Here is a 16,540-nt window from a genome sequence, read left to right on the forward strand (position 1 = left end):
TTTCTCTACGAGTAGTAGCATTTCATTGGCTCTCTTGGTATCTAATACAGCGTGTTTCCTTATACAATTGGTTACTGTATATATCTGTCACAAATGGCAAACCCACACGACGACGTCAGAAATTATTTAGCCTTTTTTTTTGTCGACGAGTCTTGTTCACAAGAGGCAGGTTAGATTTTGTGGAAGCTAGAGGAGCACCCCTGCATACATTCTAACCTGCGTTTTCAAGCAAATCGGACTTCCAGTCCATTATAGCTGCGTAATGTCGTCCGAAAATCTGTCAGATACTCAAATGGAATATGAGGATGAAAAACAGGTGGGTTTAATATCATGACTATATCTTGAGTTTGTCAGTTAGCTATAACGCTAGCTCTGTTTGTTGTAACGCGTTACAAGTAACGTGTTTGAATTGATTGCTAGCTAGTTAGCTTTCGTTATGGCATCAAACCTGTAAACGTCTCTTTTACCAACAATGACAGTGTGTATAAATGTTTTGGAAAGGTTTTGAGTAAGATGTACGTGGCTCCCAATAATCAATAATAACATAGGTACTGTATTATTGAGTTATTTATTGAGTTTTCCCTTGTGCCATTGGCTCGCTGGTCCATAGGTTATGAGATATGCCTGGGCCTCATTGGTCTATCCTGACACAGCAGTAGTTGAGGTTGAGTCTACCGGCGTTCGATACTTGTCATGCAAACAATAATATTGTAGCCTATCCTTTGAAATTTGTGTTTTAATGGAAACCAGGTTTAATCATCACAGTCACGTATGTGCTAGCTGATCAGTCACACAAAGCTTATAAGGATGTATAAGCTAGATCTATTGATTCATACTCGTTTTCAGTCCCATATACTTTGTGAATGTTATTTAAAGTGTGGCACTGATATGAGGCTTAGCTGTATATAATATAGGCCTATCTATATCAATTGTGACACCTATCAAATGGAGTACATTTGAAAAGGCACTTGTACAGGCAGCATCCTGAGTGGATGCTGGTGAAGGTCAGAGGTCTATTGACAAACCCACTGGTCATATCAATATGCATTGACTAGCATGTCAACATAGGAAGTTACTGATGCTATACTTTGTCTTATCAATGATAATAGGTGCTAATAATACAATGGTATTTTGATACAATGACAAGAAGAGAAACCGGTCATGTGAGAAAAAATCATCTCATGGTAGCTAGCTACTATGTGTCTAGTCTAGCAGTTTGGAACTGTTTGAGGGAGTGGGAAGTATCCGGTCCACTGCATATTCCCTCATTGGGCCTGAATATAGTAACCTTTACATTTTTGTTATGGATCCAATTGAATCAGTAACAGAATCTGTTAATTGGATTCTCTAGCCTGAGCCACTTATTGTCCCTGCCCCTGCTAGCTTTGCGTTCACTGTCCTCTACATTGAATGGCAGATATTCTCATGTACTTAAATTGCAGTGTTTTGTGGGTTTCTCAATGTTTTCTTAGCTTTATTTAGCCAGATAAGTCACAATGTGTTGTGAGTTAACAATGGGCAATTCCATGTTAACAGTGATGCTGAGACTCATGTTTCCAATTAAAATGTATGCCAAACAAAAAAGCAATGATTGCACAGTTAAAAAGCATGCATCCACAAGGACTACTTTTAAAGTTTCCACAAAAAAATTTATAAAAACACATTTACTTGAAGAACAATGCAGATACAAACAGTATGACGGGTTGTGTTTGTGCTGTAATTCTGTTACCAAACTTTGCATCTGCACTGTTCTGTAACTACATGTTTTTTTTTGTAAAAGAAATGTGGAAATTGTTGAAAGTAGTCATTCTGCATAGAGTTGTATGGTTTATTTAACTTTGCAATCATTTGTTTTTGTTTGACATTTTAAAGTGAAAAATCAGTCTCATCATTCATTCCGTTACTGTGGAATTGCCCCAATAGAGAATGTTTTGCTTACTTCTGCTCAGTCTATCTGGACTGTGGGCAATAACAAGGTGTGTCTTGTTAACCCTCTTTTCACTGGCATCTGTCCATGGACTCCACACTGGCAGTAAAGGGTAAACCAGTTTGTCTAGTGCAGGAGTTGCCTCCAGTAAATCATAGGCTTACACCTTACAAAAAGCTTTAGCATGAAGGTGTCATGTGAAAACTAGAACCACTCTGCAAGCTCTGTGTACCTAGACTTTGGTCAGCAATTACTCAAGGCCTGTTTCTGTATAATATTTTTTTCAATAACCATAAAGTAAGGCCACACTGGGCTTGTGCATATTTGCAGACAAATGGCTTTATGAGAGGAAAACAATTTGTTTTTATGGCACCAATAACATGTCAGTGATGGGGAAACTGGTAACAAGGCTGTTTTGTCCACATTAGCTGAAGAAAAGTGTGCGAGAGGGTGAACTAATGGATTTGAACTGCTTTCTAGTCACAATTCTTACTCAATCATAACACTCGTCTTCTGTGTGAGTTGTTCATCGCAGGCAACCATGAGGGCGTGAGAGATAGTGTTGCAGGAGAGCATGCAGAGAGTGACTCAAACTATGAAGACGCTTCAACTCCCTCAACTCATTTTCATGGCGTGAGCCTACTTCACAGCTGAATATGAGTAGGGTTAGGCTATATGATTCAGATGCAATCCTTTCTGAAGAGCACAGTGCCAGCCCAGTAACCTAGTTGTTTTGTCATCATCAGACCATCTTATAACCTTCTTATTCGTTTTAATTTCACAAGTTCAGTGAAATGTCCTTGTAACCTCAAACCCCAACAATGCTGTAATCAATAACAATATAATACGAAAAATAATATAGGGTAGAACATAAACACACAAGAAATGGAAATAAGAACACAAGGAAGTAAGTAAGCATAATATATACAGGATCAGTCAGTTCCAATACCATATTTACATTGTGCAGGGATACTGGAGTGATAGAGGTAGATAATTGTAGAGGTAAGGTGACAAGGCATCAGGACATGTTACTGCATATCACAAGGCGTTGGACAGTTAAATGGAGAATGTCTATTTTAAAACCCTATGCTTGTTCTTCTCTGCGCATCATGGCTGACATTATGATGACGCATATATATGTGTAGGCTACATAGGCCTATCGTTTAGATGTTTCTCCTCTTTAGCTAAATTCCTTGCACGTAGCAAGTAGTACCCATATGACGGCACATCAATGTTTTCTTTGTCTGGACAGGACTCTCAGGAAAAGAATGCCAACCTTGTGAAGGGCGAAGAGGTCAAGCTGAAGGCCAAGTACCCCGGCCTGGGCCAGAAGCCTGGAGGCTCCGACTTCCTCATGAAGAGGCTACAGAAAGGGGTAGGTGGAACGCTTCTCCCGGCGAGCCACAGATAATGCATGCTTTTGATTCAACATGTTAGTGACGTGCTAGGCTGGAACAAATGCCGACAGACCCTTGTTGACCACTTGACTAGGAAATCGCATAGGCTTAGAATATTCTTCTTTAAGACATATCGATACGTTCTGCATTCATGAGGATCTCAGATTGCCTTGTTGTACCTGTGGCAGTAGCTATGTTCCAATTAACTTGTCCAGTGATACTATTATTATTTTTTGTCCACATTTTAGAAATTTCACAAAGAAAATAGATGTGACAATTACCTTCTATGGTGCATTTCCATATAACTATCTTATGTCATTAAAAACAGCTATACTTAATGACCTCGCACCTATAAAAAAATATAAATTTCCGCGAAAACCTAGTGTCAACTAACAATATAGTGGTTGAGGTGTTTCCATTACCCATTTAGACAAATTGTCGTCAATCTATTAAAGAGCATTCTCTATGCCCTCCTACATACAGTGGGGCAAAAAAGTATTTAGTCAGCCACCAATTGTGAAAGTTCTCCCACTTAAAAAGATGAGGCCTATAATTTTCATCATAGGTTCACTTCAAAATGATTCGACAATCACAATTTATTCCAAAAACATTGTTTCCATTTGTCGCAATAAAGTTAGACAAAATAAAATCCACCCCTGTTGAATGGATAAAAATGTTGTCGATCTTTGGAACGTTTCTCCTATATGACACGTCGCAAAGATTCTTTTGGGGCGAGATTGCTTTTGGTGAATAAACCGGCGTCAATGGAAACCTGCCAATTAACTTTAACTAGCAGATCAACTCCAGACAACCAGAATTGAATTCCTTCTTTCTTGCCCCCACCTAGCAAAAATACTTTGACTCAGGTGACTACAACATGGCCAAGGCCAAGATGAAGAACAAACAGCTGCCCGTGGCGGGCCCTGACAAGAATCTCGTCACAGGGGACCACATTCCCACGCCACAGGACCTGCCCCAGAGGAGGTCCTCCTTGGTGACCAGCAAACTAGCAGGCTAGCCTAGCCTCCACCCATCCACCAGGCCCCCAGCTAACATTCCTCACCTGTCCCCCAACAATGCCCACCCCTAGTCATCTCCAGGCTCCACTTGGCTTTAACATATCGGGGAGAGCTGTGAAAGTCAGTACATATTGCTTGTATGTGGGTAGGGTGGGGAGGTGAGCTGGGACCTTTTCTACCATCTCTCCACACAGCTCTGCCCTCTGCGCACTCTGCTCTACCGCCTCCCTTATGTCTTGGTTTGGTGTTCAGAGGTACATAAAGTAGATGTGCCATCGGGGAGGCTGAGTTTAATGCACTTTGTATTATGTACAGTTCGTTTTTGCATCCCGAAACGACACCAAAATATATTGTTGACGAGGGAGTTAGGAACCATGATCGCTCCACATTTTTCGATGTTGTGTTCTCGTCAAAGCTGGGGGTAGATGTTTGCATATTTTGCTTGCACACCAAATCTGGGAGGGAAGGGAACCATGGTGAAGTATCCAAAGGAATGTAGTGGTAATCAGAGGGAAATGTGGAAACTGATTTGAGGTTTCCTTTATCTCATGTTTTGTCAAACAAAAATCCAAGGTCATCCACGCTGACCTGAACGAACGGATGTGAAACTGCACATTTTCTGTTCGTGTTGCTTTAATTCTTGACTCCCTGTTGCTCTTCTTTTTCTAAATATGCTGCATGATTGTAACATGTAAAAAAATGTGCAAATCTGGAGGGGTTAGACGACTCATAGGAAGTAGCAAGCAACCAAATGGAGCCCTGGAATGTCCATGGTCACTCTCCACACCTTCCTTCCTTCCCTCTCAATGTCCTGACAATCCACACACTGTCTGTAGGCTGCCCATGGCGAAAGCAATGGCAAAGCAAACTAAATACCCATTTATAATTTTAAGGCTGGGAAAATAAGCAACTGTATAATACTCAAGTTAAATCTCAGTTCTGTGGCAATTACATCAAAAAGCCTAAATGATTTGTAGGGGATCAATTCAGTGTATATTTCTGTATTGTGTTGAGAAATTTGACATTTGCTATGATTTGTGTCTTTATAATGGGTTTGTTCATTGTCACGCATTAGCCATTTACTACAATCTGGCTCTTCACTGTTAATGGCAGTTCCTGTTGAGAAACTCTTCCAGTAACAGAAGATTACTGCCTAGTTCCCAATTACATTAGTTGCTAAACCTCTCGGTCTCTCCTTCAAATTCAACGTAGCAGGAGCCTCACAGCGTACTGCTAAAGCATATAGCCTCACGTATTTACATTCTAAATAAAAAAAATCAGCGATGTCAGTAATGGGGTAAACAGTCAGCCACCTGATAAACAGGCCCCTGGCTCACACACACCTAACTGGAACACACAGCGCGCTTTAGAGATATGCTCACTTGACACATGGCAAAGGGAAGGGATTTTATGACATGAGGAGAGGGGGAATATTGTGTGTGTATTTAGTTGACCCTGCTCACACCTGTTGGGATGGCTCAACTTGCAAAATAATTATGGTCAGGGGTGTGTTAGGACGACTAGCCTTTACTTTTGTATGATTTATCTATCTCAATGTATCACACACTCCACACAAATGATAAAATACACACTTTATCACTCCCATCTTGGCAGCTTTTGAATATTAGACACGGACCTGTGTCCTATTGCAGGGAAGAAGATAGTGTGTTTGTCTGGGTTAGTATGAATGTGCTGCTGTTCTCTGTCCCAGCAGGTGTAAATAGACTTGGGGGTTGAGGATATTTTTTCTTTCTGTTGATTTCACTACTTGTAGTTCTCTGATTCAATGTTTCCTTTCTCCTGTCGGTGAAAACACTACTTCTGCTTTTTCTTTTTACGACAGAGACCTTCATCTGTATAATATGAATGTGTAAATGCTGCTGATTCAGTCGATGACAAATCTTAAACTGAGATATTACCCTATAAAGAAAGCCTGTCCCAGGATTCAAACAATTGGACCCACTCCTATCATGAATAATGTCTGCCAATTGGAGACTGACTAACCCCTCCAGGGTTGGGGGTATAATTTCATTTCAATTAGGATATGAATTGAAATTCTACCCATGCCCAATGCAATCCATTTTGGGAACTGGCCAGCAGGAGTTGAAATTTAATTGACCCCGACTTGTTACTTGAATTTGAACAGAAAGACCGTTTAGAGTCCTAAATAATTGTAGCTTGCCATTGCAGGCTTAAAAAGTGTCCTAATATAATTGGATATGCTGCTGAAATTAAGGTTGTTGAAACAACAGAGGAATTATTGATTGCTATGTTTTTGTGCACTGTCTGGCTTTGTATGGAGCAATGCAATGAGGGATATAGCAGGGTATGTTAAAATACCATGTCTCCTGTTCAACCATAAGTATGTGCCAGAATGTAAACAAATGAAAATGACTGTGCTGCTTACTGAAACTGTTTTTGGTTTTGCATACAGTGAATATGTTTTAGTGTTCTCTTACATCACTACATAACTACAACAAAAGTTTATCCTGGCCCAAGATAACTGCAGGGATATCTGGAGCACCCTTGCTCCCAATAACTGGGGGTTTACTTAGGATATGTGTATTGTGGCGCTGGAGACAAAACAAAAGATTGATTTTAAGAAATTAGAAAGTACATGAGTACGAATAATGTTTGTTGTGTGGAAGTAGTGGAGCAAATTTGTCAGTATTTGAAATAAACTTTTACATGAATATGAATTACTTTTGGCTATTTTCAATTATCTTCTCACATTAAATCAAATCAAATCCAATTTTATTTGTCACATACACATGGTTAGCAGATGTTAATGCGAGTGTAGCGAAATGCTTGTGCTTCTAGTTCCGACAATGCAGTAATAACCAACGAGTAATCGAGCTAACAATTCCAAAACTACTATCTTATACACAAGTGTAAAGGGATAAAGAATATACATACATAAAGATATGAATGAGTGATGGTACAGAGCAGCATAGGCAAGATGCAGTAGATGGTATCGAGTACAGTATATACATATGAGATGAGTATGTAAACAAAGTGGCATAGTTTAAAGTGGCTAGTGATACATGTATTACATAAAGATGCAGTAGATGATAGAGTACAGTATATACGTATACATATGATAAATAATGTAGGGTATGTAAATATTATATTAAGTAGCATTGTTTAAAGTGGCTAGTGATACAGTGCCTTGCGAAAGTATTCGGCCCCCTTGAACTTTGCGACCTTTTGCCACATTTCAGGCTTCAAACATAAAGATAAAACTGTATTTTTTTGTGAAGAATCAACAACAAGTGGGACACAATCATGAAGTGGAACGACATTTATTGGATATTTCAAACTTTTTTAACAAATCAAACTGAAATTGGGCGTGCAAAATTATTCAGCCCCCTTAAGTTAATACTTTGTAGCGCCACCTTTTGCTGCGATTACAGCTGTAAGTCGCTTGGGGTATGTCTATCAGTTTTGCACATCGAGAGACTGAAATTTTTTCCCATTCCTCCTTGCAAAACAGCTCGAGCTCAGTGAGGTTGGATGGAGAGCATTTGAACAGCAGTTTTCAGTTCTTTCCACAGATTCTCGATTGGATTCAGGTCTGGACTTTGACTTGGCCATTCTAACACCTGGATATGTTTTTTTTTAACCATTCCATTGTAGATTTTGCTTTATGTTTTGGCTCATTGTCTTGTTGGAAGACACATCTCGGTCCCAGTCTCAGGTCTTTTGCAGACTCAATCAGGTTTTCTTCCAGAATTGTCCTGTATTTGGCTCCATCCATCTTCCCATCAATTTTTAACCATCTTCCCTGTCCCTGCTGAAGAAAAGTAGGCCCAAACCATGATGCTGCCACCACCATGTTTGACATGACAGTGGGGATGGTGTGTTCAAGGTGATGAGCTGTGTTGCTTTTACACCAAACATAAAGTTTTGCATTGTTGCCAAAAAGTTCAATTTTGGTTTCATCTGACCAGAGCACCTTCTTCCACATGTTTGGTGTGTCTCCCAGGTGGCTTGTGGCAAACTTTAAACGACACTTTTTATGGATATCTTTAAGAAATGGCTTTCTTCTTGCCACTCTTCCATAAATGCCAGATTTGTGCAATATACGACTGATTGTTGTCCTATGGACAGAGTTTCCCACAGCTGTAGATCTCTGCAGTTCATCCAGAGTGATCATGGGCCTCTTGGCTGCATCTCTGATCAGTCTTCTCCTTGTATGAGCTGAAAGTTTAGAGGGACGGCCAGGTCTTGGTAGATTTGCAGTGGTCTGATACTCCTTCCATTTCAATATTATCGCTTGCACAGTGCTCCTTGGGATGTTTAAAGCTTGGGAAATCTTTTTGTATCCAAATCCGGCTTTAAACTTCTTCACAACAGTATCTCGGACCTGCCTGGTGTGTTCCTTGTTCTTCATGATGCTCTCTGCGCTTTTAACGGACCTCTGAGACTATCACAGTGCAGGTGCATTTATAGGGAGACTTGATTACACACAGGTGGATTGTATTTATCATCATTCCTCATTTAGGTCAACATTGGATCATTCAGAGATCCTCACTGAACTTCTGGAGAGAGTTTGCTGCACTGAAAGTAAAGGGGCTGAATAATTTTGCACGCCCAATTTTTCAGTTTTTGATTTGTTAAAAAAGTTTGAAATATCCAATAAATGTCGTTCCACTTCATGATTGTGTCCCACTTGTTGTTGATTCTTCACAAAAAAATACAGTTTTATATCTTTATGTTTGAAGCCTGAAATGTGGCAAAAGGTCGCAAAGTTCAAGGGGGCCGAATACTTTCGCAAGGCACTGTATATTTTACATCAATTCCCATTATTAAAGTGGCTGGAGTTGAGTCAGTGTGTTGGCAGCAGCCACTCAATGTTAGTGGTGGCTGTTTAACAGTCTGATGGCCTTGAGATAGAAGCTGTTTTTCAGTCTCTCGGTCCCAGCATTATTGATTTGATCACCAGTGCTGGTGAAGTTTACATTAGAAACCAATAACCAACCAACTGTTTCTAGCTACAGTAATCTTTACAACCACACAGGGCAGGATACCGCCACTTTAAGTTGATAAATGACAAAGTCTAGGATCACCGTTTTATATGTTAATAAATGAGTCTATATTACAACCCGTCATTGGCCACTAGGGGACAGCAGAACTCCGCATTCACTACCAATGGTCTCTGAAGGGCTACAGCAAAGTGTACATAAATATGTGTTATTTATCTGTACCGCTCAATGCAGAGAAATACATGTTTATATCCTCTCTTCGTGGAAGTATTTATCTGAATGTTAATGGAAAACCATCCCAGATAGAATTGTGAAACTACTTCAAGGAAGAGGGGAGACCCAATGGAGGAGGCAGAGTCGAAAGTCATCGAAGTCCCTCCCACCTCCCCTCCCTCTTAACTACACGACAAAAGGTTGGGCATTTCCTCTTCGGGCTCACTGTTGTACTTAGCAGTCAATGATGTGGGATATTTGAGCAACAAAGTAGCTAAGCGCTAGCTTTTCGTAAAATAACTGCTAGAATCGTACTTTTATTTTTCAAACTCTTGTTTCTTAACCTTTAGATAAAGTCAAGATGAGTCTGTCGAAGTCGATTACACGAGCCACAACTACGATGTTGAATTTTCAAAATGGAGTCGTTGGAGGCTCTTCGTACCCTGCTGGTAGCTCTTTGTGCTATTTGGTCGAGACTGGGGTTGTACGTGCTGGGGCGTCACCGAAGTCAAAAGTGGATACTGACTTGGGTAATGGGACTGGCGACACTCCACCACGACCCACGAAGTTAGGAATGAATGTCGTGAAAAGCAACGTCCTGGGTAATCATTTGTCAGACCGAAGCAACAATGACGACTCTGACGGTTCTTTGCCCTGCACTCCTCAGATGGCGTCAGAATGTGGGCCTGAACTATCGAATTGTCAATCGGGCGATGAAGTATTGGAACATGATACAATACAACTAATTGAAAACGTATTGGAGGACTATACAGGACTGTCTCCGTCTCGTTGTAAGCAAAGCAAGGCTCTTACGACGATGAAGCAAGTGGTGAAGGATATAATAGCAAAGCACCGATACGCATACAATGGTACGTAGATTTACAGTAATCCTCTCTATAGATCCAAATCACTGGCACTACTTAGCTAAGTAACTGTATAGTCTGTTTTAAAGATCGTATTGAGCTCACAATGCGTTAACTTGGTTAATAACAGCAATATTATCAGGAATGTGGTTCGTTCGTTTTTACTCAGACTTGTTTTTATTTTTTAGGTATGATCGCCAAACTTGACTTAGATGACCGATGCGATGACATGAGTTTCATCAATTCTGTGGCCAAGACACTCTTCGGTGATGGGACCACGAACTGGGGTCGCATCGCCAGCCTGGTGGCATTTGGAGCAGTAGTGAGCCAGCACTTGAAGGAGATGGGCAGGGGACACTGCATTGAGTCGGTGGGCCAAAAGATCTCCACATACCTCCTCTCTGACCAAAGGGACTGGCTGGTCAAAAACAATGCTTGGGTGAGTCTTCTATGTGGCCCATGTGTCATTGGCTCACATCTTCAAATCTAAATGAGGACGTTTAATCTTATTTAGCCTACTTGTCCAGTAGCTAATCATAAACCTAACTCTATATTTTTGTCTCTTACTCAGAATGGATTTGTAGAGTTCTTTCATGTGCAAGATCCAGAGTCTTCAGTAAGGAACACCCTCATAGCCTTTGCTGGATTTGCTGGGCTTGGGGCAACACTCGCCATGTTGATCAGGTGAATTGAACTATAAAAGACATCTTACTTTTTTTCAACAAAGAAAATGGACTATTCCCGCAAGTTCTCTGACATCCTTAATATCACCATGATTGGAATGACTACCCAATGATGTCCTGTTTAGTCAAAGAAGAGGGTCAGTCTGTTGGATTATAGTGGCGGACTGAATTGGGACAGTGCTTTGGTGTCAAGCACAAGTTAGTTTTTCTCCGCATCATGTTTTGGTGCTGTTTTTTGTTGTTGTTTGAGTGGCTATTTGAGGATATTTGGTAGTTGTTGGAACAGTCTCCAAATATATTCATCTGACTACTTAAATCTAACGGACTTGTTAAATGGAGCTTTTATTTAATGTAAAAAGTACAGACATTTTATTTTTGTAATAAATGTATAGAAACAGTTAATTAATCTGCAAATTTTCAACTCACTGTTTTTAAGTAATCAAGATGGAAAAGCCTTAGCTAATAGCTATACTTCACAATGGCAAAGTTCCACCTCTGACCATTAAGTTGGCTCAAATGACTTGTGATATTAGTCATACATGTACACATGGGGATTGGTGTAAGAAAGGCAGAATCTGCATTGAACTGACCAGTAAGGGCCTTAGAATTCAACTAAGGTATACCCAGTTTATGGGCATTGAAAATGTAAAGTTCTTACAGCAGGGAAGACTGTATTCTACGTGCAATTAATTGCCTTACATGCATGTCATCTCGCCTACGCCCAATTCGTAAGATCATATTGCTGTTCCTTGGGGTAGATTTGCCAGTGATGCCTGGCATTGCATTTGCATGGATGTAATGTGACTTCCTGGTTAAGGAAATCTTGTGGCTGTTGCACTGGGAGGGGGAAGGGGGAACCTATTTTAAAGTCAGTTCAAAATTCCACTCTCGACGATGCTCATTTTGTATTTGAAGCGTTTAATTTCCAAGTTATATCCATGTAAATGCAATGTGCTCACAGGTGTAAGTTTTGAATATGAGCTTAAAGATTGCAAATGGTATCTGGCATTGGTTCAATAGAGGCAAGATTGTCTGGACTGTAAATGTGTACAGCAGTTCCACCTAACAAATTAGCACTAACCCTGATGCATCTTGCTGGCAAATTCCTTTAATCTCCTGAAGTTATATGATTAAATGATAAAATCATGCAACTTTTGTGACTGCAATGAATAAAGACTGTGACTTTATTCACTTTGTGGCAGCAATTGTCTGAAAGCAGAAGTTTGGCTGTCAACTTTGAGACTACATCTCAGAAGGGGGGGGGGGTTGTGAAAAGACAGCAGTGACATCTGCACTGTGCTAGTTTCTGGTGATGAAAAGTAACCACATACATAAATGAATTCCTGTGTTGTACATAGTCATCTACACACATGCAGTCAAACATGTTTATTCGCACCATACCCCCTGGACATACACTGTGAGGTTATTTCCTAGAAATTAAGCTTCTGTGATAACCATGCCTATATGTGTCATAGGCAGGCCACCACTGTATTGCTGCAGCCTCAGTTGTCAGAAACATAATTAAATTAAGACTGCCAGAACCCGTTGGGGGCCAATAAAATAAGTTGACAGTAAGTCCACAGATCTTTTACACTTTAGAGATGTTTCCACAAATTGCATCTGACAGTTCATTCTGCACCACAATCATAGCATTGCAACAGTTGAAGCAAATATTAACCACGTCCTTTGTTGCTCACACTAATATACCAGCTAGAGAATTTCTTCTGCATACCAAAGCAGTATTTTATCTCCGAGTGCCACAGGTGAGATGCATCCAGTCTCAATTTATTTAATGATGTGCACATTTAAAATGACATGACATTGTAACCCTCTTGCGCATAGGCCATAAAATGGCTGATTTGAGCGACAGCCCGGAAATACCACACTTCTCCTTTTGCATATGTGTCCGTCACTGATGTATAGAAAGGTCAGAACCAGACTGGTTATTGTAGATAACGCTTTCCCCTGAAGCTTAAGGAGAACTGGAGCAGATCGGGGGCTAATGGCGGAAGGAAGCATAGGTCAGCAATGTACAATCTAATCAGGCATGCTTTTAGACAGCTATGGAAATCAGCCACAGAGCAGGTATTGTTTGACTTCTGCTGGGCCGAGCAAAGTTGGAGATATCACAGGGTAGTGGCGGAAGTTGAGAGGAAATTTGAGTTCACTTTTGTTTGCGCTCTGCCTCATAAGAACCGTTCTCCAAATGTAGTATGTGTAACTCATGATGTTGTCAATGAGAAAATGACATCTGTAGAAGACTCACTAGTCTCACCTAGGCTAATCTTGCAACAAATTCACATTACCTGTGTCAGAGCATGCCGTACTTCCGATAAAGAGGATTTTCTTTGGTAATGAGAAGGGGTATGGAAACAACCAATATGCTAGAGTAAACATACAATGTACTTTAATTTCATGTGAACAAGGTTGTGCAGGAGGCCTGCAGCTATATCAAGCCTCAATTAAGGGAACCCTTTCAAAGGGTTATGTTGCGCTTAGTCATTAATGATCACTCTGTGTGTGGTAGTTCTGTTTGTTCAGATCTCTTTTGTCGTCTCTGGTTACAGCACAAACACACACCCATAGAGGTCTTATGGGGAATCATGGTAGGCCCTCTCCATGGTGACTAATGCTCACTTCAGACCTCCCCTAATCCTCCTGCTAATGAAGTTGGCAACCACCGTGGTTACCATCATCAAAGGGCTAGTTCAAGTGGGCCTTGCCAGGCACTAGCTACATCAGGCCTGGGCAACTCCAGTCCTCATGGGCCTTATTGGTGTCACACTTTTGAACCAGTCCCAGCTAACACACCTGACTCTAATCGTGATCTTCAGTTAAATGCAATTAGTTTAAATCAGGTGTGTTTGCTCGGGATGGGGGGAAATTGTGACACCAATCAGGTCCCAGAGGACTGGAGTTGCTGAGGCAGCCACATATTACACCATAAAAATAGATTGATATTAAGCACAAATCACATATGACACCGTAACTAAACTGTTATTTCAGAGTGGATTTTTTTTTAAGGTAAAGAGTAGTTGTCTATGCCTTTTTGTTTGTCATTGGTCAACAGTAGGGATTCTTCAATTACGTGTTTGTCATTCAACTATAAACCACTTGTTTTCATCCCCCAAAAATGACTTCAGACATACTGCACCAACACAACTAAAAGATTAACTTTGCAGAAACACCTAAGTTAATAAAATGTATTGAGTCATCTTAGATCAATTCGGACTATTTTTGAGAAAGTGTGTGTGTATCAGCTTTAAAAGTCTTATAGACTTTGATCAGCTTTAATAATTGCGGATAGATTGATGGAAGCAACAATGTAATTGTCTGCATAATTTCCAATCCCCCATATTTTTGGGATATATATATATATATGCATGCATGCTATGGCGTCTCAAGATGGGCAAACAGTGTTGCCACGTTTCTCGTTTTTCTAGCAAAGGTTTAAGGGTGTATGCGAGCACATTCGTTCAGTGCAACTAGCCAAGTTTTGCTGACGTGTGTGGAAGTCTTAGGGCAGTTGAAATCGCTGAGGGGCATAATTGTGGGGGTTTCTTCCATTTGGAATTATATTATACTTATATCACACTATGCCACAATAAATATAAAGTTCAAATGCCGAGACTCAGAGACCATTGAGTGCTTTTGAAATGACAGGCTACAGTTTTCCCGCCAACCTATCTCCGCTGCGTTGTATCAGCACAATGGACAGCGTCCTATAGACTAAAGCAAGGCCATTTTGGTAATGAATATAGGCTACAAGATTGATATGGTAATTCACCTATTACAACAGCCTATGTGAATGCAGCAGTACACATGCTGAAAGTAGTAGCCTAGTTATTCATGCATGCAAACAAAAATACTGAATAGCAGTTTGGCTTAGAATACCGACACAACTGGGAATGCAAACGAATGAATGCGATCAGAACAAAACAACCGTACCAAGTAGGCCTAGTAAACAAAAAATCAGATCGATAATTGCATGGCACGGCAGGTAGCCTAGTGGTTAAGCGTTGGACTGAAAATCATGCCGCTCATCAATACAACAACCTGAAATGTAGCTATACCCAGCGGTGTTATTTGGATTCTTACATTGGAATTATATTAAATTCTGCATTAACCAAGTATTCCAACCACTCTCTTTCTATGAACGAGTCCAAGTTGTGACCGGAAATGTGATGTCTACAAAAGATGAGATGTTTTTCCCGCTTTTTATGGAAACCAGTGCACTAGTGATGCAGTGCCCTAGACCACTGTGCCACCCGGGAGGCTTTTTAGCTAATTTTATATAGGAACATAAAACAAAAATTGAGGGGGGTACAAGTTTCTCCGCTCCTGGAGCCAGGCCTGAGTTCTCATGAAAGTCCTACTCATTGTGACCAGGCTCATTGTTAAGGTTGGGCAAGGAAGTTTCAGTGTAAATTGTACCAGATTGGCTTCATGTCACACATACTTCAGTGTCCAGGCGATCCACCCTACGCAGTCCTAGACTTCCTGATGCGACTCAAGTGTTAGACAGCTAGGGAGACAAAAATCCTGAAGTTGTTTTGGATGAGAGAGTCCAACAGTTCTATTGGAAGGGGGTGGCGCTCAGGGGGGCCATGAGGTGATTGCCATGTGGGTGTGAGTGAGAGACTTTCCAGATTCTGAAGTCAGGAGGACTTCGCAGACTAATGCAGTCCACCCCCCCCCAAACACTGTTGCATTTTTAAAAATAAATGTGTGTCATATAAAACCTTATTTGCATCGCATCTATTCATATGCACTCACAAGGACCAGACTGGAAAACCCTGTTAACATACATGTACATTTGGTATCTTTGTGTAATAATAACTGTTCTTAATCATGCCTCATCTCTGCCTAGTCACTCCTGTGAAACTAGCCAACCACCAACACAGAATCAAATACCTGTAGCTCAGGAGTGGATTACTAGCATACCTGTGGTGGTGTTCTCTTCACCCAGTGGTTGCAAGGTAAGCATTCTATAAATGTGACTTTTGAAGGCATGTTTACCTACAGTATGTTAAAGCAGACTTTACCGGAGGAAAGAAAAATAGGTAGTGCACTAGATAAGGTGTCCCAGATTATACCTTTATTCTCTCTTGCCATTTCCTGCCTGTGCATAAAGTCAACACTGAACAGCAGAGGTTTGTCACCTGTAGTGTTATACAGGTTTAGAGCATGTTGTAAACAGGTTTGTTTCTATGCCATCAAAGACTTTGTAGTTTACATGCTTTTAATTGGTTTGTAGCCTTCATTATCTCTTTCTGGAATGTGGAAGATTTACCCTCTCCATTCGGGCCTACCTTTAACATCAAGGAATGTTTTGATCATTGAGTATGATGAAACCATGGAGTTTTGATGTTATGAGAAAAGAAAATGTCTGACTATAACCACAACAGGCTAAAAGCTACATTTTTCTGTTTTAAATCAGTTCACTATCTTTA

At 40.6% G+C, this 16,540-nt stretch overlaps 2 protein-coding genes across 2 annotated transcripts; both read left to right on the top strand.

The window, feature by feature from the left end:
• The first annotated feature begins 129 nt into the window (after positions 1–129).
• On the top strand, positions 130–7,042 carry LOC118367495 (alpha-endosulfine). Its single transcript, XM_035751021.2, has 3 exons — positions 130–316; positions 3,180–3,302; positions 4,172–7,042. Exons 1-3 carry the CDS (start codon positions 263–265, stop codon positions 4,340–4,342), a joined length of 348 nt encoding a protein of 115 aa, XP_035606914.1. The 5' UTR covers positions 130–262; the 3' UTR covers positions 4,343–7,042.
• A 2,703-nt stretch (positions 7,043–9,745) lies between these two features.
• Positions 9,746–12,274, top strand: LOC118367496 (induced myeloid leukemia cell differentiation protein Mcl-1-like). Its single transcript, XM_035751022.2, has 3 exons — positions 9,746–10,410; positions 10,593–10,843; positions 10,976–12,274. The coding sequence occupies exons 1-3, from the start codon at positions 9,903–9,905 to the stop codon at positions 11,090–11,092; spliced, it is 876 nt and encodes a 291-aa protein (XP_035606915.1). The 5' UTR covers positions 9,746–9,902; the 3' UTR covers positions 11,093–12,274.
• The last annotated feature ends 4,266 nt before the right edge of the window (positions 12,275–16,540 follow it).

The sequence above is a fragment of the Oncorhynchus keta genome, chromosome 34 (assembly GCF_023373465.1).
Source record: "Oncorhynchus keta strain PuntledgeMale-10-30-2019 chromosome 34, Oket_V2, whole genome shotgun sequence".
NCBI classification, from domain to species: domain Eukaryota; kingdom Metazoa; phylum Chordata; class Actinopteri; order Salmoniformes; family Salmonidae; genus Oncorhynchus; species Oncorhynchus keta.